Below are 23,599 nucleotides of genomic sequence, written 5' to 3'. Positions count from 1 at the left end.
TTGGGAATGAATTCTCTCTTTCTCTGAATAGGCTGGTTTATGCTATTCACATTGCATAATCCAGACAAAGGGAGGTTGATTAGTTCTGACCACAGGAGCCCCCCAACCCCAACACCCCGTTTGAAAATCCTGTCGAACACTTCCCTTTGGAAGAGAAAAGGGAAAGCCCACCAAATCTGTCCTGGAGAGGAAGCAGTGGCAGGAAGTTGGCCATGTTGACTATGTAAGTGGCCCAGACCCTCAGAGAATCCAAGGCTGCCAGTCTATCTGCAATTTACACAAAGTCAAAGCTACCTGGGCTACATGACATGAGACTCTCTTAAAAACAAAACAAACAAACAAAAAAAACCCCAAACCAAAGTCAAAAGTTAAAACATGCTGTGACAAAGTTATACAAACTGTCCTATAAAATGTATTCTATCAAACATTAAAAATGAATTGAGGGCTGGAGAGATGGCTCAGAGGCTAAGAGCACTGGCTGCTCTTCCAAAGGTCCTGAGTTCAATTCCCAGCAACCACGTGGTGGCTCACAACCTTCTGTAATGAGATCTGGTGCCCTCTTCTGGCCTGCAGGGATATGTGCAGACAGAACACTGTATACACAATAAATAAATAAATACATCTTTTTAAAAAAATGAATTGAAAAGAGAAGATTAACAGGAAGATATTTAGTTCAGGGGGATGGATCCTTAGTTAAAGCGATTGTCATGGAGCAGAATTTGAGTCTCCTGAACCCATGCCAGGTGGACGTGGTGGCCCGCCTGTCATTTCAGAGCTGGGCAGGTAAAATAGAGGACTCCAGAGCAAGCTGGCACTTCAGGCTAGTCAGATAGGCAAATCGTGGGTTCAAATAAGAGACCATACCTAATCAAACATGGTAGACAGCAACTGAGGGAGATGTCCAATGTCACCTTCAGGCCTTCATACACACATGCACATACATGTACTCATATCTGCTCACACAAGCACCCCCACAGAAACATACATGTGAGAAAGGCATTTTTAAAGTTAATTTCTTATTTATTTTTATTTTGTGTGCATTGGTGTTTTGTCTACCAGATCCTTTGGAACTGGAAATACAGTCAGTTGTGAGGTGCCATGTGGGTGCTAGGAGTTGAAAATTGTGTCCTCTGGAAGAGAAGCCACTGCTCTTAACCTCTGAGCCATCTCTCCGGCCCCTGAGAACGGTATTTTAAAAATTATGTATATCTTAAATATTTAATACAAATGAGGTGATAGGTTTTTAGTTGGTTGTTCAGGCTGCTTTCCTGAGAAGTGCTTTAACAACGCCATGAAGGACTGCTGACCAGGCAGAAGCCAGGAAATCTGCCACAGGCTCCTTATCTCTCAGTGCTCCGAGTGTGACGTCAAAAGCATGTGGGGAGCATGATCTCTCATGCCTTTCACAGAAAGAAGTAGATAGAAAGAACTTCAGCATGCCTGCAGCCCCCTCCTTCACTCAGTAGATCGATCCCAGAGTTCTGATTCACCTTTGCAGTTCCGTAGCATGCCAGTCAGGGTGAGTACGGCTTGTTTGCCAGGATCTGCCTGTGATGAGGCAACTCTCACATTCACATATTGTGAGTCAACTAAGTCTAAGACATCTAAAAACTTAAAAAAAAAAAAATCCTTTATGGAAAACGCTTGTAGTAACTAAACCTCAGTGATAATTTAGGCTAATAATTTGCTTCGGGCAAAAATGACTAATGTTTATCTCCCTGGCTAAGACATTGTCTGGTAAGAAATGACCCATGATAGTTACTGCTAGGTTGCGTTAAAAGCTTCCTATCTCCTGACTTAACCTCAGCCATCTGGGGTAGTGTCTTAGTTAGGGTTTCTATCGCTGTGATAAAACATCACAACCACAGCAACTCCTATAAAGGAAAATATTTAACTGGGGTGGCTTGCTTGTATTTTCAGAGGTTTAGTTCATTATCATTATGATGCAACATGGTGGCGGGCAGGCAGACATGGCGCTGGAGAAGTAGCTGAGACTCCTATCTTGCAGGCAACAGGAAGCCGACTGTCTCACTGGGCATGGCTTGAACATGCACGCGCGCGCGCGCACACACACACACACACACACACACACACACACACACACACACACACACACACGAGACCTCAAAGCCCGCCTCCACAGTGACACACTTCCTCCAAAAAGGCCATACCTCCTAATAGTGCCACTCCCTTTGGGGGCCATTTTCTTTCAAACCACAGCAAGGCATTTAGATCTCTTTCGTAGTTGAATAGGAAAGCAAGGTTAACTTTCCTGAGGTCCCCATAGAGGCCTCTACCCTACAGGATGCTACTCTGCCATCAAACTTGAACAGATGGACCCCATCTAGTATGTGTCCTTTCAACCCCAGTTCCAAAATAAGGGTGTAACTCCCTGTCTCACTTAGGGCCATCATTTTTCTCCTCCTCTCCTCAGGGAAGCAATTTTGTGTTCAGGATTTGGCTTCTGATTGTTTCCTTGTAAGGGCATGCAGTGACTTTTGGCCTTGTTCTTAAAATACCTTTAACCCAAATAGCATAGGGCAGAGAGCCAAAGCTTCACCGTTGGCCAATTCAGCTTCCTCAGGACTCAGAACTGATGCCTGAGGAACAGGGTAGGGCCCACGTGGGTTCGAACCTGAAGTTGACCCAGTTATGAATGAGCACCCATCTCAGTGGGAACACTCACAGAGGAAGGCATGAAGCTTGCCGAGAGGCGCTAGCTTGGTTAAACCTTTGTCAGACTCACTTACGAAGGAAAGCCATATCTGTGTCTGTTATTTCAACCAATCATACCAGCAGAATGTTGACGTAACCATTGAACAATTTTTTGCTTACAGTCAACACAGAGCTGGCTTATTTACAAGCCATACACCAACTTATCCCCTTCAGGTGCACCACGGATTCAGACTTCCAGTGTCATCTCGAGTTAGGAGATGTGACCGCCAAAGTCTGGTCAACAGTGATGAAACCGGACGACGTGACAGAGTCCGGGTGATCTGAGAAAGGAACAGCTGTCACCACATCACTGGCTCCCTGCCCCTGCTGCTTGTTCCTACAACTTCCATCCTGGACATCTTCCATGGCCTCACCAAAGTTAAGCCCAGACGTCCTGTGTGGACTGTGGCAAAGATGGGTGTAAAAATGACCCCTTAGAGATGAGAGCCATAAACACAGCCAAGAGGAGAAAGACAGATGAGCTGCAAAACCAAGCCAAAACAACGATCACAAAACCCCATCAAGAATGACAATCACGGGCTTTACATCTTCCTGGAAGAGGTGGCACCAAAGAGCCGGGGTAAAAAAGAGCGGAGAGCCAGCCCTGCTGCCCTGCTGTTTCTCCACAGGAGCCACCCCTCGGGTCTAGAAGTGCAGATAATAAACCCGTTAGGTTAGGTCCAAGAGGACAGTGGGATCCATTTGCGTTTCTGTCAAACACACCTCAGGCATCGAATAAACCTGACTACTGGAGTGTTGCTGTCAGAGCTCTGGGGATAATGATCATCAGGCCAGACTGATAATCATGACCCTGTCTGCCAAACAGCAGAGGAGATTTTAGAAACATCCAGAATGTCTTGGCGCTGAATGTACTAGGGCTGGGGGGAGGGCTCAGTGCTTATTAATGACCTGGGTTCAATTTCCAGCACCCCCGTGGCAGCTCACAACCACTTCTAACTCCAAGTCCAGAGATTCAAACACCCTCTCCTGGCCTCTGGGCTCCTGAATGCATGTGGTGCACAAAAACTCACCAAGGCAATACACAAATGCACATTAAAAAAACAAAAATAGACTACTATGCATGTAAGTGCTAATGCAAATTAAAGCCCAAGTTGACCTCCAGCAGCAGTGAGAGAACACTTTGCCTGTTAGGATACTGTTACTCGTGGACTGAAATGCTGAAGAAACCCCTCCCCCTATTTTGTTTTTTGCAAAAATCAAGGTATATTCTAGGGTTTCCTGGTTGACCTCAACAGATAAACTGAGATGATAGTCTTAGTTCAGAAATGATCTGAATGTAGATTTACAGTCTACGCGTACAGCTGGCTAAGTGAGATCGCTTTCACAGTTCTGCATGTATCCCATCGGCTCCCCATTAGTCACTGAACTCTTAAAACTGGTATTGTAACATTACTACAATGTTTTGCGCCAATTTTATAAACTTGACAGTGCAATATGTGTTCCTTTTCTGAGGCAAACCAAAGGTATATTTCTCAAGGTTCTGCTGCTATCAGCAGCGTTGGTGGAGGATTTTTTATACATTTGTAATAGATAGAAATAAACCAGAAAAAAAGAAGAAAAAAAAAGTGATGGAGGAAAATGAACACTGCAAGAATACTCAAAAGGGCTGAGAGTTGCAAACACCAAGAATGGCTTTGCATAGTAAATGGAATAGAACAGCTCTGAACTATAGCTTACTTTTCCTGGTTTGGTCTGACAGAATGATTGAATGCTTTTGTACAAAAATCAGAGCCTTAAAAACAAGGATTTGGTGAGATTGTAAAATGGTGTGCCACTTTGGCAAAACAGTTTGGTGGTTGGTCAAAATGCAAAACATTGTTACTGTTACTCAACAATTCTACCCTTAGGAATAAATCCTCAAACTACTGAAAATGTGCACCTATGAAACATGTACATGAAGGTTTACAGCAGTGTGTTGCTAATAGTAAAAAAGTTAAAACAACTCAAATAGCTATCAAATACTGGAGAGAAATAAAATGTGGTTTATTCATACAATAGAATATTATTAAGATATAAAAATGAATAAGAAACTAACAGATTAAATGACTTTGGTGAACCTTCATAATTTCATTTGTAGATCTTTCCATTTCTAATTTATAAATACATTTGGGGTTATAAATTATAAATGTACTGTCTCCTGTCAACATTGTATACTTCTATTTGATGATTTCTGTGTCAAACATTATATGGAAATGTTTCCAAGTATTTTCTGTATTAACTGTGAATGAATAGAACAAAATAAATTGCCTGTGATGGGGGAAAAAAAAACACAAAAATAATAGTAATAATACGGAGATGGCGTAGTCTCTTCAGGAAATAAACTGGGCAAAATTAGATAACAGCTTTTAGACAAGGTAAGCGATAGCCAGATAGCTCTGGATTTTTAAACCAAGGTAAAAACAGAGGACTATACAAAGCAAAAAAGTCCAGAATGCACCCCAGGGGATTGTATTAGTTGGGAAACGCCCTACTCCCAGAGGGAAGGAATGCCAAGTACAGACTGTGGGAACTATGGCTTACATGGAGAAGCCCAGAGAATCTGCGCTGTTCTTTCAGTAAGGGAAAATCTACAGATCAGAAAAAGAAGAATGGGAAAGAGAGAATAGTGATACCGGGTAGAGGGAAGAACCTCATCTCAGCTTTCGACTGGGTAGCCATTGTACACCATCCTAAAAAGACCCTTGCTGGGTTGGCAGCTAGGTGTCTGGAGGGCCTGTGACCCATGTGTTCTCTCAGCAAACGCAAAGCAAGTGTCAAGGATGATGCACCAAAAGGTGTCCAGCAGAAAGGTCCAAATCTGTAGGAAAGGAGGTCTGAAGGAAAAACATGCTGTGTTCAGTGAGGTAGAAGCCCAGTTGGAGCCAGAGTCTGCAGGGGAATATTATAGGTTCCATGTGGTACCCCTGAAAGCCGAATAGGACTAAGGGCAGGGCCAACACTGACTGGTGACCTGACTGGTGAAGAGAGAGGAACACCATCTGTGAATCCAGCCTTGCAACAACCTGCTTGGGATTGTGCCAGCACCCCTAACCAGACTCCTACAGGACTACCGAAAAGGTGTGCCCAGCATCAGTGGCAGAAACCACACAAAGCCAGCCCAGAGGTGAGAACACTATTTGTAACTCAACTCCTGACTCCCCTGAGACTCAACCTCACAAAGGAACACCCAGGGGTTGTGACAGACAAGCAGGCATCTGGAAGTCAGGGAAGGGATGCAGAGGCTCATACTGGAAACAGCCAACAGGCCAGATCATGTTCATAGTCAGTTGAGAGGCCCTCCCGGTCCGAGGTTGCAATCTATCATGGCCTGGCAGCTTCCCCCAAGCTTAGCAACATGAAGGACTTCCTCCCCAGTAAGGTTTCCTGCTCTCTATCTGCCCTTATTTGGAGGATGTCTCTAGGCTGGGATGCCTGACTCATCTCTAGCGTGACCCTTGGCATGGTTCCCTGCTAGAAGCTTTGCCCCTGCTGCCGATGATAGGGTAACTAGGACTCGCACTAGGAACTTTCACCCTGCTTCCACATACAAAGCCTTATGATAGGAGCGTGCCACTCAGTGGAAATGAGGGGTTGTCCCAGGCGTCTCAATCCTATATATTTCCTACACTCTGGCATAAACTTGAGTTGTCTCACTGAAATCATCTCCCGGAGGGCTATCTCCGTCATATCCACGGCCGTCCGAACGCTGATCCCTATTCTGCTCCCTCCACACTAGCTGACCAGCAGCAGCAGATCCCGAGGAAGAAGGAACACACTAGGCTGCGGCCCCCGGCTGCTCTCTGCTCTTCACCTTTCCCCTGTGTGTAACATTATTTCATACCCAATGTCACCTTGGCAGGCCAGTCGCTCTGCTCGGCCGTGCCCTCTTCTTCCCTCTCCTTCACACAGCTGTCCCGAAGAACAAAGGCCTGACCGCTTCCTGGACGTCCTGCAGCTCAGCCTGTTTCTCTACCTCTTCATCGTACTTTTGGCTCAAATGGCATCACGGCCCCCTCCCCCAGTCCTCCCCACCCCCCCCCTTTGCTTCTGTTTCCTCTCTTTGCTTTTCTCTGCAAACCCTCTCTTCATCACTAGTCTCGCTCTGCTTTTCCTGTTTACACCCATGCCTGCCGGAACTAACACATTAGTGCACACGGCACCGTCAGTGTTCCTTACTTCGTGACAGAACCGATGTTACGGGTGATTGGTTTCTATTTCACTGTATTTTTATAGCTGCCTACACTTTTGATAATTTTTTTTTCCCAGACAGTATTCAACTCTCACAGACTACTGGGGATTGAGCCTGGCGCCTTGAACACCAATCCAGCAGAGAAAATGACTCAAGTCCCCCTGGAGCACTGCAAATGCTTTCAGGGAAATATTGGTGATACTCCTGAATGAATTCCAAGAGAACACAAACAGCGAAATGAAACAAGGAAGTCCATATATTAAAAACATAAATAACCAACTCTATTTTAACCCTTGAGGGTTTCGTCTAATTTACTTTTATTGGCGCTCCATTGCTCTGGGATCATTATAATTTCTGGAGAAGTCACGTGGTCTTAGGTTTTATACTGTTTGTAATCTTGCATTGGAATTTTTGCATATAAGATTAGGTCAGGGGTTGAATTTTTGGTTTATCACCAATTTCATTAAAAAATACGTTTTGATTACCAGTTCAGCAGTGGACGAGAAACCAGTCACCACTGGTGATGGAGGCAGCCCCGAGTTCAGTTCAGGACATTGTTGGCCAGGGAGCGCTAGACTGTGGCTTAACAACCTGGTCTTTTCAATGAGATGTGCCACTTCGATCTCTTCTCTCTCCTCTCCTCACTTTTCTTTCAGGATGAAAGGGGTTTTCCATGTAACCCTGGCTGGCCTGGAACTCTAGGCTCGCCTAGTTTACCATCGTCTTCCTCACTCTGCCTCCTCTGTGCCAACAGACGCGGCTGTTATGCTTTCTATTACTCTAATTCCTGTTGTTTACCTCTGTTCTAGACATAAAGGGGGAAATGCTAATTTGATTTGATTTTTTGGTTTTTCAAGACAGGGTTTCTCTGTGTAGCTTTGCGCCTTTCCTGGAACTCACTTGGTAGCCCAAGCTGGCCTCGAACTCACAGAGATCCGCCTGGCTCTGCCTCCCGAGTGCTGGAATTAAAGGCGTGCGCCACCACCGCCCGGCTTTGATTTGATTCTTTATCACCATTAACCAACCTCCAACAGTTCCCTTAGTAATATTTAACATGCCATTGACTTATATAGTTTTCAGGTGACAATTGAAAGTATTACTGACATATACAAAAGCTCCAGCCTACATTTCAGGCTGTGGTGTGGAGGGAGCAGGAGAATGGGGCATCTAGGCCATCCAGTCTCCCTGGGAAAGATGAGGCATTTAGAGCATCCACCTCACTGTAGACAGGGATGGGAGAGGAAAGCCTGGGACAGGCTGGGAGGATGGAAGAGAAAAGCCTGGGACAGGCCGGGAGGGGCAGGAGTTATGAAACTCGGGGATGAAGGAGGGAACCCATCACTCTCCAGCACGCACACTCAGCAATCCATGGCACGGGTCTTCTGTTCTGCACATGGAGTGTCACGACAGCCACACCCACTCACTTACATGCCTGTGGCTGTTTTGTGCTCCACAGTGGCTCAGTTGAGCAGCTTCCACGTGGACTGAGATGTTGTCTAGCTTGCTCTTCACAGAAAAATGTGCACGTACAATCTACAACGAGAAAAGTCACTCAGCCCAAAGATGAAGGGAGTGGGTGGGATGCCAGGAAGGATCCAGGAATGTGTTCAGAGCTGGAACCTCTTGTGGGGGTGCAGCTAGGGTTGGGAGACCCTGTGCTTTATCCTGTGGGGTTCTTCCTCGTGGGAAGCGGTAGCATGCTGGGATGGCAACTCTTGGTTGTCCAGTAACTAAAACCCAAATGGCTGGGCACACCAGTGAGGGATTTTTTTTTCTTAATTAAATCATTTGGTATCTGGAAAGATGGCTCAGTAGTTAAGAGCACTGGTTGTTCTTGTAGAAGACCTGAGTTCAACTCCCAGTATCCACATGGTAGCTCATAACCATCTGTAACTCTAGTTCCAGGACAGCCAACACTTTCTGACTTGATTGGGCACATGGTACACGTGTGTATGTACACACACACACACACACACACACACACACACACACACACACACACAGAGGCAAAACATTCATACACATAAAAATAAATCTTTAAAAAAATAAAAAATTTTAACTGAATCATTTGAAGTGGGAAGACTTACTTTTAATCTGGATCTTTGAGGTGGAAAGATCATCATCATCTTTAATCTGGATGACACCTTCTGCTAGCAGCCTATATAAAGGACATGGAAGAAGGAAGCTCTCTTCTCTTTGCCTGCTTGTCTCACTCTCACTAGCAAATCCATTCCTTCACTGATATTAGATCCTAATGCTTCAGGATTCCAGTATATACTGAAAAGCAGCTGGGACAGCCAGCCTCATGGACTGAACAACTACAGAATTCTTGGGTCTTCCATTTGTAGACAGCCATTGTTGGACTAGCTGAACCACAGCCTGTAAGCCATTCTAATAAATCTAAAATGTATGTGTATATGAATGTATGTATGTATGTATATATGTACGCATGCATGCATTCTGTAAGTTCTGTTCCTCTAGAGAACCCTGACTAGTCCAACCACTTTCCACATGGCATTACTCATGCCCACTCCCAAAGCGCCTATAAAATGATGGAGTTGACCAACCTCCAGCCTTTCAGAACTGGCAGCACATCAAACAATGAAATCACAGCACTGGTAATCAAAAATGTTTTAATGATTAATGTTTAGACATTATTTAACAGTGTGGGTATATCCAGACAAGCTAATAAGCACACTTTGACAGCACACTACTGAATGTTATAGTTTTTGTACTGAAATACGTAAAGACACCTGCAAACCGGTACCTAGGATGAAGACACACACAAATATACACATTCTAGATTTCATAAGGTAAATGTAAACAGATGCTGCAACTCCTTCTGAACAGAAAACCCACAAGACTAATTAGGACCAATTGGCTCCTTATAATTGAATGTGCAAAATTAAAGCATGGTAAACTGATATTTACATAAATATCAAACCCACAATTAGTTTATACATTGTCAATCATCTGCTAAGATGTGTCGTGAGTGGTTCAACGAAATTTTTTTCAAAGCGGAAGGTATTCAAAGGCTAAACTTTCAACACTTTAAAAACGACACACGTTTAAGAGTCCTCATCTGTATGATCACCGCCTCAGGTACACGAGACACGATTTTAAGATAAGCAGTCTATTACTTTGAAACAAGCGCTTGAAACCAATCTTTAGATGCTAAGCAGAAAAAAAAAAAGTATAGATGCTGCCAAGATATACACTGAATAAAATCACTCCCCAAATGCCCGGTTCCTTCATGCTCTAGCTACCTCTTTAATTTTACCTCAAAATACTTAAGGTGCTTCCTGGTCTCTTGGTAAATTTTGGTAAATTAGGCACATTTTAAAAGGAAGTATATGTCAAAATAGCACTACAGAAAAACAATAAAAAAATTTGGACCCAGGCAACCAGTTCCCTATCGCTGGTCCACGTAACGGTCACATGGTGAGTGTCTAATCACCCTTCCTGAAAAGTTATTTCTCTTCTTTGCAAATGGAGGGACGCAGAATGGACTTTCTGTCTCCCGTATAAACACTAAGCACTTCAGAAGTGTCAAGTGGCCTGCTCACCCTACAGTCGCCCTAGACTCTGGAGGACCAAGAAGAGAGATGCAAGTGTCTCCAGACTGCTCTGGACCCTTCCCCACCTCTTTAGAACACATTAATAGTGGCACTCAAAATAAAAAAATAGGATCTGTTAAAAAGTTAAACTGACTGTTCCACCAGACTTGAGCCTGCCTATTAAAAGCCAGCATCAGAAAGCGGAAGGTGCTGTCCATTTCGCATCTCCAAGTCACTTGAAGTTACACATCACACGCTAGTTTCATAAATCACATATTTGATTTTTCTAAACGGAGCTATTACAAATGAATACAAAGTTGAAACATACCCTAATTAAACTAATAAGCTTTGGGCCCTGCTTTTTTAAGTCTTAAGGCATGTGTGTTTTTCTACTGTTAACAACATTGTACAAATTTACATTTTACAATCACATGCATGGTCTACAATTAAAAAAAAAAAGTTTGGATTACAGTGTTTTAAATTGTGAACCACAATTCAGCACCTATCGTGTTATAACTAATAAGGCAACAGCAGTGTCGGATACTACAATAACATTCCCTTTCCACAGTCTAGCGCGGGGGTCGATGAGAGCCCAGAAATGGGAGAAATCGTATGCCTACTTGTATAATCTGTATACATACTAGGGGTTTGGAACTGATGGAGAAGGCCCGACCTAAATCACACTACAGTAGGCCAGACTAGTGACAGCAGCTGTTACGAGCGTCAGGGCACAACTCATACTGTGCTTACAATCACACGCCGTGGTCCGGAGGGGTCGCCTCCGCCTTGTCAATCCTTTCTCTGCTTCCGCTGCTTCACGCTGTTTTCCAGGGAAGGGAAGCTGTTGGTGTGGCCGTTGACCGCAGTCGTGGACCCGTTCTGGTGACCCTTCAGGTGCTCTTTCCTCCGAGAGGCCCCTTTCTTGTTGTAGGTCTGAAATGTACAAGGCAGTTGAGTGCCTGCTAACCAGGAGAACTATACTAGTCTGCACCTAACTAGGCCTGCTCTACTTGTATGATGAATCTCGTCAAGTAATTCCTGTGCTCCAATAACCATTTTCTATTTCAATCACACTTTCGGGGTTTTGTTTTGTTTTGTTTTGAAGCCTAGCTCATAGGTTCTCTGACTCCGAGGTCACAAAAGAAACATTTATGATACAGAGTTTATGTTCACTCTGCTTTGCCTCTTCAAGGACTGGATGGTAGAGTGACCGGCTATGACCAAATTGGCTCCTCCCACCCGACAGCAGCTCCTCTAACACAGACGTCACTGCTTATCTTTAATCTTGTCTTATTGCCTCAGCTACTACCTCAGTCCTCTTGTGCTAGGAGCAACTGGAGAAAGGTCCCATAGTTAGGCCCCAGCAAAACATGAGTCAACAAGTCACACGCAGGTACATGGGGACACAGAAGAGAAACAGTGGCTGAGCCTCCGGGTGGCCCTTCCATACTACTGGCCTTTGCGCAGGACCCATGACCTTTGCCCTTGCTCCTGACCTTCTGCCCAGGTCAGTGAGGACTGAAGCCACTGGGCACTGGCCACAGAAGCAGGAGAATCATCAGTGTATGCCAAGTGGTCAGGCGCCCCCAGAGACAGTCTGTGCGCAAACCTCTATCACTTCATGAGACCAAACTCATGGCCCCAACTTGAGCCGTAGAAAAGTGGGACAAAATGGTAGGTTTCAATTATAGCAGAGGACTTCGATGGAAATGTCACTTAGCTCTGACAAGCAGGGCAGTGAGGCTGAGATTTCTGATTGAAAATCACCTCTATTTCTCTGCACTAGGCCAGAGGGAAGGAATAAAGCACACTGCTCATCTCCCACCTGAGCCCCAAGATGCCCAGTTCCCGCATCTTGAGCAAAGCGGGCGGTCCCTCCATCCCTACGCAGGCTCCTTCAGAGCACAGTGCCAGCACCAGCAGGGGCTGACAGAGCCCTCCTGAGTGAGAGGCTGAAGGCCGGCTGCCAGCGAAAGGCGAGGGTTACCTGAATGTAGAAGTTCGTGAAGAGGGCAATCAGGGAAATCATGTATCCAATCTGGAAATACAACCACCCGAGGGGGAAGGTACATGGCCAGATGACCCCACAGCTCGTCTGGATGATTGTCAGTACAAACTGGACCTAGAGGAGAAAGGCCAGGGCTGAACACAGATGGGGTTCCAACCAGAACTGTGTATCGGAGCTTCCACCCAAGTTTGGGAACCGGCATTTGCCAGCCCTCTATACCACATTTTATCCTAAACTGTGTATGTATGTGTCTTCTCCAAGTTCCCTCTCTCTCCTCAAAGCTATTAAACCACCTTCATCCTATTCCAGGACTCGGCACCGACAGATACAAGAGAGAGGAGCGAGGTATGTGTTTGAAGGGGCCAGAGATGTCGCTTGCTACACATGATCTGACTGATATGCTTCCTCCTCGGGATCTGTGTTCACTTAATGTGGTGAAAGCTGTCATGAACATTAAAACTCTTCTTGGCCAAAAGGCCAGCTCCACAGATGACTCCTGATGAGCGACCTTGAAAAAACGGTGGCCCCGTGTAGAGATACACTGAAAAGGTGTTAGGGCCACCTGACTACTAAAGAACCTTCAGGAGGACCAACGGGTGAGGCCAGCCCAGTGACGTCTGGAAGCTTCCACCAGCTCCCTGTTTTCTTCAGGCTAGTCCTCCAAGACGAGACATAACGAGGCAGATGGCCCATAGCCCAGCAGGATGTCAATGTCCCATGGTGTTCTTCCACATTCTGTCTGCCAGAGCCCCGACTACGGCATCGATCCATCTCTGCATCCTTTCTCCTCTGGTAGCAGAGGAGGCTAGAGAACAATTACCCTTCCTCACAGGTGAGAACAAGATTAATAAGGATTGCAGAGCAGCTGGCAGAGGTGATAATGAAACACCAAACACAGAAGGAGCGTCTCAGAATGTTATTTTTAAATTTTGAGAAATCAAGATTGATTCAGGGGATCTAAATTAGATTCATTTGGAACAAATGTATACGGCAAGCCTGGGCTGGGGGGCTCAGTGCCTGCCCCTGCAGCCAGCTTTGGCCTCCTGCCTCAACGTGTTCACCTACAGAATGGAGACAACATTTGAAACAACTCATACAAAAATCATTTCCTTAGCACGAGTACTTGGCACCCAGGACAAAAGGCGCCAGTGTTGGTCAACAGTAGTATTACTAATCAGCTCAGGAAGACTTCATGAGGGGGGAGGAATGTGCACCAATAATATACTGACAACTGGCCAAGGTTTAAGAAAGAATGGTGAGAAGAACCATCCAGACCAGACAGTTGCTGGCCTGCTTCTACCAGGGCCCATCATCTGAAGCAGTGTGAGGTGCTCTGCTATACGGGGCCAGAGCAGTCACCTTGTACCCATCTTAGCCAACAGGCTCACTCTCCAGTAAGCTACAAAGGCTCTGGACTCAGCACCTTGGAAGTTCTACCTGAAACTCCTGGGAACACAGATAAGCAGTTTTCAGCTTCATTTTGGACCTGAGTACACGTGTGCACATTATGTGCTTACACACACAAAATAAGAACTATGACTGACCTGAAGTTGGGAGCTCAAGACCTGAGGCACCCCCAGTCCAGAGCAGTGTCTCCATCTACTAGTTACAAGAGCATTCCCTGATCTGCCGGTGAAACTTGAACTAGATCAACTGGATTTGATTAAACAACAGTGTGGCCTGGAAGAGGGCTGTGGCCAGCAAGGAGCCAGTTCTGGGCACAGTGACTAAGTTACTCACCAGCTGCCCCTGGGTGATGTACTTCTTCCACCAGAGGTAGGGACGCATGGAAGGGACAGAGGACAGACCATAGTACGAGTACATGAGGACATGGATGAAGCTGTTGAGTGTGGCACCAAAGTAAGCTGTGGGAACAAAGGGGATTGGAGAAATGCATTAGAGTTTCGCAAATAACAGTCGGGGGAAATTCAAGACCCTTTGGAGCTAGAGAAACTCCTGAGACTCCAGAGGACAACAACCGCTGCAGCTCTACGTACTACACGGATGTGTAACGGAAAGTCAGTTTCCACTTAGGTGGGCAGGGCAAGCAGCCACCAGGACACCTTGATCCCAGTGGTCAACTGAAGCTCCCGTGACTACTCGTGCCCCAGCCCTGGCACCTGCAGGTGTGGCTGGTGGGGAGGCGGACTTCTCCTCCCAGATGCCTAAGAGGTGCCATTCTGAATACTGGGGGAGGCTAAGTGATGGGCAGCATGCTGTTTCCATTCCTTTGCTGAGGTCTGGAGGAGACTTGGAAGTTACGGTTACTCCTTAGGACTATAGTTATGGTTGTGGTAAACAGCAGAATCTAGAGTCAGTTCCTTCGAGATGAAAGATCCATTTTACCACGACTTTCAATTTCTAGTACAATACATTTTTTTTTTTTACACTTTCATCCTCAACAGTGACTAAGGAACCAAAGCCCCACCCCCGCTTCAGATACACGGACTTATGTTAGAAGGAGTTTCTACTGACTATGACAGAAGCTGGTCCTGTAGCCTTGCAGAGGTCATGTATACTCTCTCTAGTTTTCCATGGGCCAGGTGGGGCTAGCTGTCCAGATATGTTGGAATGTAAAATATTCTTCGAATGTAATCAAATGCAGGGCGGTCCATACTAGAATTTGGGCTAGCTTTATCCACAGGTGGTAAGGGATGAACACTAGTTTAAGAGTGTTTGAGCTTACCTAGATGTCCCTCAACCAAAGAATGGATAAAGAAAATGTGGTACATTTACACAATGGAGTATTACTCAGTGGTAAAAAACAATGACATCATGAAATCTGCAGGCAAACAGATGGAACTAGAAAAAAAATCATCCTGAGTGAGGTAACCCAGACCCAGAAAGACCAACACAGTATGTACTCACTTCTAAGTGGATATTAGATGTAAAGCAAAGCAAAGGATAACCAGATTATAATCCACAGACCCAGAGAAGCTAGGTAACCCTGAGAGGAAAACATGGATCATCCCCAAGAAGGGGAAATAGATGAGATCTCCTGGGTAAACTGGGGGGAGGGGGGATAGAGAATAGAGGATGGGGGATGGGAATGTGAGGTATTGGGATGGCAGAGTTGGGAGAGGAACAGGAAAGGAGAACAATGAAAGAGATATCTTGATAGAGGGGGCCATTAAGTGGTTAGGGAGAAACCTGGTACCAGGGAAACTCCCAGGAATCCACAAGGATGACCCAGCTAAGACTCTAGCAATAGTGGAGAGGGTGCCTGAATTAGCCTTCCCCTGTAATCAGATTGATGACTACCCTAATTGTCATCATAGAACCTTCATCCAGTGACTGATGGAACCAGATGCAGAGACCCACAGCCAAGCACTGGGCCTAGCTCTGAGAGTCCAATCAAAGAGAGGGAGGAGGGATTATATGAGCAAGCGGGGGTGAGGTGGGGTATCAAGATCATGACAAGGAAACGCACAGAGACAGCTGACCCAAGCTCATGGGAGTTTATGGACTCTAGACTGACAGCTGAGGAACCTGCCTGGGACGGACCTAGGCCCTAGACATGTGGATGACAATTGTGTAACTTTGTCTGTTTGTGGGGCCCCTAGCAGTGGGACCAGAATCTGTCCCTGGCACATGAACTGGCTTCTTGGGACCTATTCCCTATGGTGGGATGCCTTGCTCAGCCTTGATGCAGGGGAGGAAGAGCTTGGTGCTGCCTCAACTTGATGTACCGCCTTTGTTGACTTAAATGGGAGGCCTTACCCTTTCTGAGGAATGGATGGGGGTGGGGAGGGAGGAAAACTGTGATTGGTGAATAAAAATATTAAAAAAGGAGGGGGCGGGGTTTGAGCTCAACCCATCCCCCAAGGGTCTCACCTATCTCCCAAGCGCAAAGGCACTGCATTTAGAAAATTTTGTCCAGTTATACACCCGATAGAGCTGTGAATCTTGGTGGGCAGAGTTAAATCAGCAACTATGCTGGGGACAGGGGAGAATCCATGAGCAGATCCTAAGATTCTAAGTCAAATTCTTCAATGTCAGGATAAAAAAAACCACGTGACTGAGGTATCTGTTGGAATCCTAAGTGGAACCTGAAGATGCAAATGCCAGCACCATAACCAACCTTAAAGAGCTAGCAAACTTCAGTGCATGCTATGGACTGGTAGCCCCACTCAGTGAGAGGGTATAGGGGCTTCATAACGTGTGCTGTAGCCAAGAAGGCCTTGCTCCCCAACACATACCTACCACACCAGACAGACTCCATCACTTGGCAGCACATACCATCCACACTAGACAGAACAAGGGGTGTAGAAGTTGGTTGTCTCCTTCCAACATATGAGCTCTTGGGGTTGGACTCAGGGCACTGGGCCTGGCAGCAAACACCTTTGCCTGCTGAGTTACCTACCTGACCACCCATCCCCCACTTCTTAATGTAACCCAGGCTGGTAGTTCCTTCATTTTACCCAATCAGCACAAGACACTGACTGCTAGAGAAAGTTCTGTGCTCTTAGGTCACACAAACTCATTAAAGGCAACCCCAGGTCCTCTTCATAAAGTCCTTGCCTATTTCTGTATCTTGATGCCTTGGGTTTCTTTAGACAGGTTCATAACTTCCGGTTTTACTTTACAGCCTCTGACCTATTTAGGATTGATTTTGGGGTAGAGCAAGAGATCTGTGTTCTGTTCCCTAGTTTTACATGTGGATTTCTAGTTTTTCCAGAACCATCTATTGAAGAGGCTTGTCTTTTTAATGATTTCAATTCTAAATTAGCATACAAAATAATGGGTTTCACAGTGGCATCTTCATACATTTCTGTCACTGTGCTTTTTTTTTTTTTTTTTTCTCTGTGTAGCTTTGGTGCCTGTCCTGGAACTCACTCTGTAGCCCAGGCTGGCCTCGAACTCACAGAGATCCACCTGGCTCTGTCTCCCGAGTGCTGGGATTAAAGGCGTGCGCCACCACCGCCCCGGCTGTAGTTTGTTCTTGTTTGCTCCCCTTCCTGGTGGTGTCCTTCCCTATCCCTCCTCTTGTCAAGGTGGCTTCCTACCTTCCCTAGCAAGCAGTCCCCTCTGCTCTTACATACACTCCATTACCCTCATTATTTCCCACCTCCCTTAAGCTCTCTTCCTCCTCTCTCATGATCCTTTTCCTAGTTTTGTGACCTACACATTAATACATGCACATATACAATTTTATATTTGGGTTCACATATGATATACAACATGCAGTATTTGAGTCTGGCTCATTTTACTTTGTTCTGGGATAATCTTTTTGTACACTGTGAAGATGTGTTTTGCCAAAGCACCTTCTAATTGGTTTAATAAAGAGCTGAATGGCCAATAGCTGGGCAGGAGAGGATAGGCAGTACTTCCAGGCAGAGATAGAAACTCTGGGAAGGAATCAAGAGAGGCAGAGATTTGCCAGCCAATCACAGAGGAAATCAGACTCATGGTACTGAGCAGAGGTAACAAGCCACGAGGCAGAATGTAGATTAATATAAATGGGTTAATTTAAGTTTTAAGAGCTAGTTGGGAACAAGCCTAAGCTAAGGCCAAGCTTTCATATTTAATAAGTCTCCATATCATTATTTGGGAACTGGTGGTCCAAAGAAAGCCTGGCTACGTTCACTTGCCTCCATTTTCCTGCAAATGCTATGATTTATACCTGCATAAAATTCCACTGTGCACTGTTGACCTTCACCTGTGGATGGCCATCCAGGCTGGTTCCATTTGTTGTCTATCGTGAAGAGCGTAGCAATAACCATGAAAGTACTTGTACCTCTGTGGTTTGCTGACTTGGAGTCCTTGGCTCTTTACCCAAGAGCAGTACAGGAGGGTCATATGGTAGTTTTAGCTTCAGTTCCCGAGGAACCTCCCTCCTGATTTCCACATCAGCTAAATGAGGATACAGTGCCACCGGAAGTGAGTCACAGCTCCTCTTGGCCCATGTCCTTACCGGCATTTGCCTCTAGTGGTATTGAACCTAGGACCTCACTGATACTGGTCAAGTGCTTGTCGCTCTGCTATATCCCCCACTGGTTTGTTTTCTTGAGGATAACCATTCTGACTAGAGTGAGATGGGGTCTCAAAGCAGCTGTAACATGCATTTTCCTGGTAGCTAAAGGATGCTGAGCACTTTTTAAAAGTATTGGGCATTTGTGTTTCCTTTAATGAACTGTGTATTGAATTCAACAGTCTATTTACTAATGAATAATTTGTGTTGTTTTTTTTTAAAGCAATGAGTGTTTCTGCTGACAACTCTGTCAGAGATTATGTGGTAGCTGTGTGATTTCTGGTCTTCTTTCTGTTCTATTCTTTGAGTCCACATGCCCCTTTTGTACCAGTACTCTACCGTTCTTGTTACTATGGCTCTGTGGTATAATTTGGGATTGGGTCTTGTGATATCTTTAGCATTACTCTTTCTGCTTAGGATTACTTTGTCTAATAGATGTTCTAAGAAAGTAGAAAGGAGGAGACAAAAAGGGGTAAAGAAAGGGAACTTGAGGGGGTAGTCGGAGGAGGGACAAATGAGAAAAAAGTATAATGCTATGAAAATGTCACAATGAAACCCTTTACAATGTATGCTAACTGAAACAATAATAATAAATAGAAAAAGAAAAAAACTGAACACAAATTCAAAGCTTAACCTAGGAATTCACAGAGACAACATCTTTGCTGAGTGCCTAAGTTTCCAGTCTGCCTCTATCACATGTTCCCAAACACACTATTACTTACAATGGCCGCAGGGAACCCAGTTCATCACAAACCACCAGATATTCCACATGGAGGCGTGGTGGTAGACATGTAGGACTGTGATCTGGTGGTTGTTCTTGCGAAGGATGAAGAAGAAGGTGTCCATGAATTCTATGAGTTTGGAGAAGTAGTACCACCAGAGGACACGGATGATCTACAAGCAAAGGGTTTATGGTTTTTCTCCAGTGCTTTTCTGGAATGTCACCTGGAACATGCTATACATAGGTACACTCAACACAAAAAGCTGGAGAGCCCCGCTGGCTCCCAGTGCCTTCGGGTGTCTGAGCTCTGGTCACTGTGGGTGCCTTTAATCAATGAACATGCTATCCTGGGAGGACTGGAGGGGCAGCAGGGGTGTCTGCCAAGGGCTCCTGACACTCTTGCACACTCTAAGAAGAACAGGAAGCGCACACCTGCACTCCTGGGATTTGGAGGTAGAAGCCAGAGAATCCAGAGTTCAGGATCATCTTTAGCTACATAGAATGCGAGGCCCTATAGGATCCCATCTCAAGCAAAACTAAGTCAACACAAAAGCCCCGGGAAGCTCCAGCCTCAACAGCACTTTTCTCAAGTAGTTTGCAGAGCTTCTAGGAGGGAGAAGGATGCTCTGGGCTTGAGGGACTGGTGTGAGGTAGCATGAATCGTGGAAGAAACGGAACCAGAATGTGTGGTACCCATTGCTGGTCCAATCAGTATGTCCAAAGGAAATGCTGGCCGGGCTGAGCTTTGACTGTAAGCCTTCTGTTAAAAAAAAACAAACTCCAATCCTCAAGAGTGGAAGTTGGATTTTACCTTTAATACCACCACTCAGAAGGCACTTAGAAGAATGATTTGAAATCCAAATGATCTCTTTTATGTAAATATGAAAGCTGATAAACACAATCTTCCCCTGTCAACTGCTCACAGAATTTCTTCTACAGAGAGGGCGGCTCACATTTTCATCCTCTGTATGCCATTCATGTTCATGTTTTCCTACCACACACCCAGCACTTCTTTCTTTCTCTTTTCAAAATGTCATCAGGAATTCTCAGGATTGAGAGGGTATGGTCTTTTTCGCCTTTTGTAGAAGTTCTTTATTGAAGAACCAAACACACACAGACACGCCCACCCACGCCCACCCCTGAAACAGTACCTTCATGTCTGATTCTCCTGCGCTGCGTGTTCCCTGACAGAAGAAGTTGTATTTGCCTTCCCACACACCTGTCACCAACTGAAAAAAGAGAAGAAAAACAGTTACCGCAGAGAACCCTGCTCAAGTGAACTTTGTTCAGCTGAACTTCATTCGTTTCGAGTATGTGGAAAGTTACTCGGGGCTGTACTGAGGCAAGTTCGGGAACTGTGGAGAGAGGGAAGTCTAACACTGTACCTGCGTTCACACAGGGTCAGCACACTGGAAGGCTGAAGGGGAGCTTGAAGTCACTCCCAGGCTGCTGCCCTCAGAAACCCCCTCTACCTGGAGCCTCAGCATGCCCGAGACCAGTGCAACTCCAAGATGGCATCCTGTCTCTGTATGCCACGCTCCCTAAGCCGGGGTTCTCAAACCTGAGTGCACTCAGATGTGAGTGTGCCAGTCATGGACTATCTGGGGCACGGGGGTACAAGCATGTGTAGTTCTAACGAGTCCCTAAATTGCCGGTACCAAGACCATTGGCCTGGAACCAGGCTTTAAACACCAGGAGCAACCCAGTCCATCTTCCTTATTCCTTGTCACTTCCTGTTGCTGTGTCGCCCTCTGGACTCACGGATGAGCTGTCTGCACACACTGTGGTGTCACAGAAGACCCCAGAACCAGGTGCAAACTTTTGTTATAGTCCTGCAGTTTTCACGGGCTCTCTTCCAGGGCCTGTTTCCTCGGCAGTTTCCACACAGCGAGATGAGCAGCCTATGAGACCTGAGGACCCACGCCAACGGTCCGGACAGGAAGTTTATTTGAATTACTCTCTTTCCACGCTGCCCACCTGCCATGTTCCTAACAGCCATGGGGTGCTATTTGTCTATGAAAAGCACAGCTCCAGGCTTGTTTACTCGTCTATAGTCTGGAACAATCTTGAGTGTTCCTGATAACCACAGAACGCCAGGTGCTGAGATGGCATGCTTTAAGTCTCATCTCACACAAGCATGAAACACACACAAGGACCCAGTCACTAGTTATCAAAGTGTGTATCCTCGTCCAGCACCACCAGAGGCACCCAGGACCCCTGAGGAATGCATTCTTGGATTACCCCACACCTTCAGAATCCAAAACCCTAGATCACCAAGGCTGGCACTCAGGGACCCAGATTACAAACTCTAGAGAATCTAATGATGTTGGTTCAAAGAACTGTCCCCAACCAGCAGAGCTGACACCCCCCCCCCCCCACGAACTTGTAACAGCCTTAGGCCCCACCCTGGATCTTGTGACTCTGAAATTTATGGGCAGGAAACCCAATGTGGTGTGTGTGTGTGTGTGTGTGTGTGTGTGTGTGTGTGTGTGTGTGTGTGTGTGTATGTGTGTGAAGAGGCAGGGTCTCAGGTAGCCAAGGTTGAAGTAATGATCCTCCTGCCTCCACCTCTTGAGCGCTGTGATTTACCAGCTGGCCAGTGTTTTAACAGGTGATTCTGATCAGATGAAATTTGGAAACAGCTGTGGGTCCCATTGTAGCTGCACAGCACGATCACCTGGGAGCTTCTAAAGAATTACTAATGCCTGGCCTCACTCTCACCATGAAACATAACCTCAAGGGGCCTCTTGTAAAGGTCTCAAGAGAATTCAGTATGCAGCTCGGACGGTGGTAACCCAGCGGTTTCATGCTACTGATCAGTCAGAAAGGGTCTGAGGGAAGGGGTACCTAAGAGCCAGGATCCAGGAGGCTTCAGGCCCACTGCCCTTGAGACAACTGCTCAGCCTGGTGAACAGCACAGATGCCCTACAGTGAGCAGCATGTTTGGACAAGGACTGGAAGACACACTGTCACATTTTCATCCAATTTAATGTGAGAAGTAAATGCCAGGCCTGGTACACTCGCATGGATGCTGAGTCACACTGTCACATTTTCATCCAATTTAACGTGAGAAATAAATGCCAGGCCTGGTACACTCGCATGGATGCTGAGCTAGCAGCTGGTGTTTCTTTTGACTTCCTTTCTGATGTTTTCCCTCTGTTTTGTTACTTTCTCCACATGGAAACATTCAGAGTTTACACAGTTTTCAAGGCCAAAGAACAGCCCAGGAGTCTAGAATGCCTTGAGATGAAAAGCCCTGTGGGTTGGGAAGGTCTGACCGATAGCACTGTGCTTTTCACTGTCAAAGTGAGGGTGGACTCCATTATCTCTAAGTGGTTTTCTGCCCAAGTTTTCAATAATTTCTACGCTAGACTCCGTAACAGACCACATACAATGCTATTTTTTCTAGACCAGCATGATGAGGTAACATCCTAGGCATGCATATATTTTTGGTCTTATGTCTTCTTTCAAGGCCAGTTAGGTCTGTCTCTCCCAGACCTATCAGAACTTTCAAGACTCAAGATACAAAACCAGAGTGAAAAGAGGACCAGAAAGCAGGGTGAGGAGGTGGACTTGGTTCCGCAGGAAACCTAACTGAAGAGGGTCATGCCGTCAGAATACACTGTCTACTGTCCTGCCTTCATCCCATGACAGAAACGCTAGATATCTTCTGAGATACAGAGAGGAAATGCTCCTTCCCAAAAGGTCACAGACAATGCAGTAAAGTTCCCATGAGGATAAATATGTACAATAAGAGGAATGTGCTAAAATTGTTACCTTCAATTGCTACACCTCTTGAAATTTTACCATATTAAAAGTTGTCGCATTTAGCAGGGTGCAGTGGCACACACTTTTAATCTCCCTTGGGAGACAGAGGCAAGCAGATCTCTTTTGAGTTTGTGACCTGGTCTATGTAATAAGTTCCATGGAAGCTAAGGTAAATAGTGAGATTGTCTCAAAAACAACAACAACCAAAAAAAGTCACATCTAGACCCTACCATCACCATTTTCTCAGCTACCATCTTTGTATCCTGGGTTGGATGACCATGAGTACAAGACACTTATTCAGGTACTGAGGACCTGACCTCCTTGTGCAGGGTGGGGTTGTTCTTTAGGGAAGAGCCTACCTCTTGGAATTCTGCAGGTGTCTCTTAGCAAGGAAGACTCTTGTTAATGGAGCAGCAGAGCCCTCCAGGCACGTACGTGCCTCGTTTTCATTTTTGTTTCTAAAGGAATCCAAGTGGGACTTCCTTCTATAAGCAATGGGACTCAAAATCCTACTTGCCCCTTCCTATGGCCTCGGATAAAAGAGGAAAATGAAAATCTCTATGTAAAACACCTTTGGAGGATAAAGAACACGGGTGTGGGTGGGCACTGGGTGGTGAGCTTGGTCAGCAACAGCCAGCTCCATACAGCATCAGCTGCTCCTGCGGTGGCC

The 23,599-nt window shown here is 45.8% G+C and overlaps 2 protein-coding genes across 9 annotated transcripts in view; both read right to left on the bottom strand.

The window, feature by feature from the left end:
* Nucleotides 1-9,382, bottom strand: part of LOC143274085 (uncharacterized) — a 30,935-nt gene extending 21,553 nt beyond the window's left edge. For 2 of the 3 annotated variants that reach the window (XM_076575447.1, XM_076575448.1), the window contains exons 1-2: nt 8,992-9,382; nt 8,333-8,437 (exon numbers count right to left, since the gene is read on the bottom strand). In XM_076575447.1, coding sequence (XP_076431562.1) covers nt 8,333-8,437; nt 8,992-9,030 — 144 coding nt within the window. In that variant the 5' untranslated portion in view covers nt 9,031-9,382. The other variant, XR_013052498.1, reaches the window with a different exon arrangement.
* A 138-nt stretch (nt 9,383-9,520) lies between these two features.
* Elovl5 (ELOVL fatty acid elongase 5) overlaps nt 9,521-23,599 on the bottom strand; it is a 70,875-nt gene continuing 56,796 nt past the window's right edge. For all 6 annotated transcript variants that reach the window (XM_006973715.4, XM_076575440.1, XM_076575444.1 and 3 more), the window contains exons 4-8: nt 20,313-20,390; nt 19,163-19,334; nt 14,210-14,334; nt 12,449-12,583; nt 9,521-11,394 (exon numbers count right to left, since the gene is read on the bottom strand). In XM_006973715.4, coding sequence (XP_006973777.1) covers nt 11,251-11,394; nt 12,449-12,583; nt 14,210-14,334; nt 19,163-19,334; nt 20,313-20,390 — 654 coding nt within the window. In that variant the 3' untranslated portion in view covers nt 9,521-11,250. The remainder of the gene's footprint in view (nt 11,395-12,448; nt 12,584-14,209; nt 14,335-19,162; nt 19,335-20,312; nt 20,391-23,599) is intronic.

The sequence above is a fragment of the Peromyscus maniculatus genome, chromosome 7 (assembly GCF_049852395.1).
Source record: "Peromyscus maniculatus bairdii isolate BWxNUB_F1_BW_parent chromosome 7, HU_Pman_BW_mat_3.1, whole genome shotgun sequence".
NCBI lineage: Eukaryota > Metazoa > Chordata > Mammalia > Rodentia > Cricetidae > Peromyscus > Peromyscus maniculatus.
This window is presented reverse-complemented; position numbering and strand designations above follow the sequence as displayed.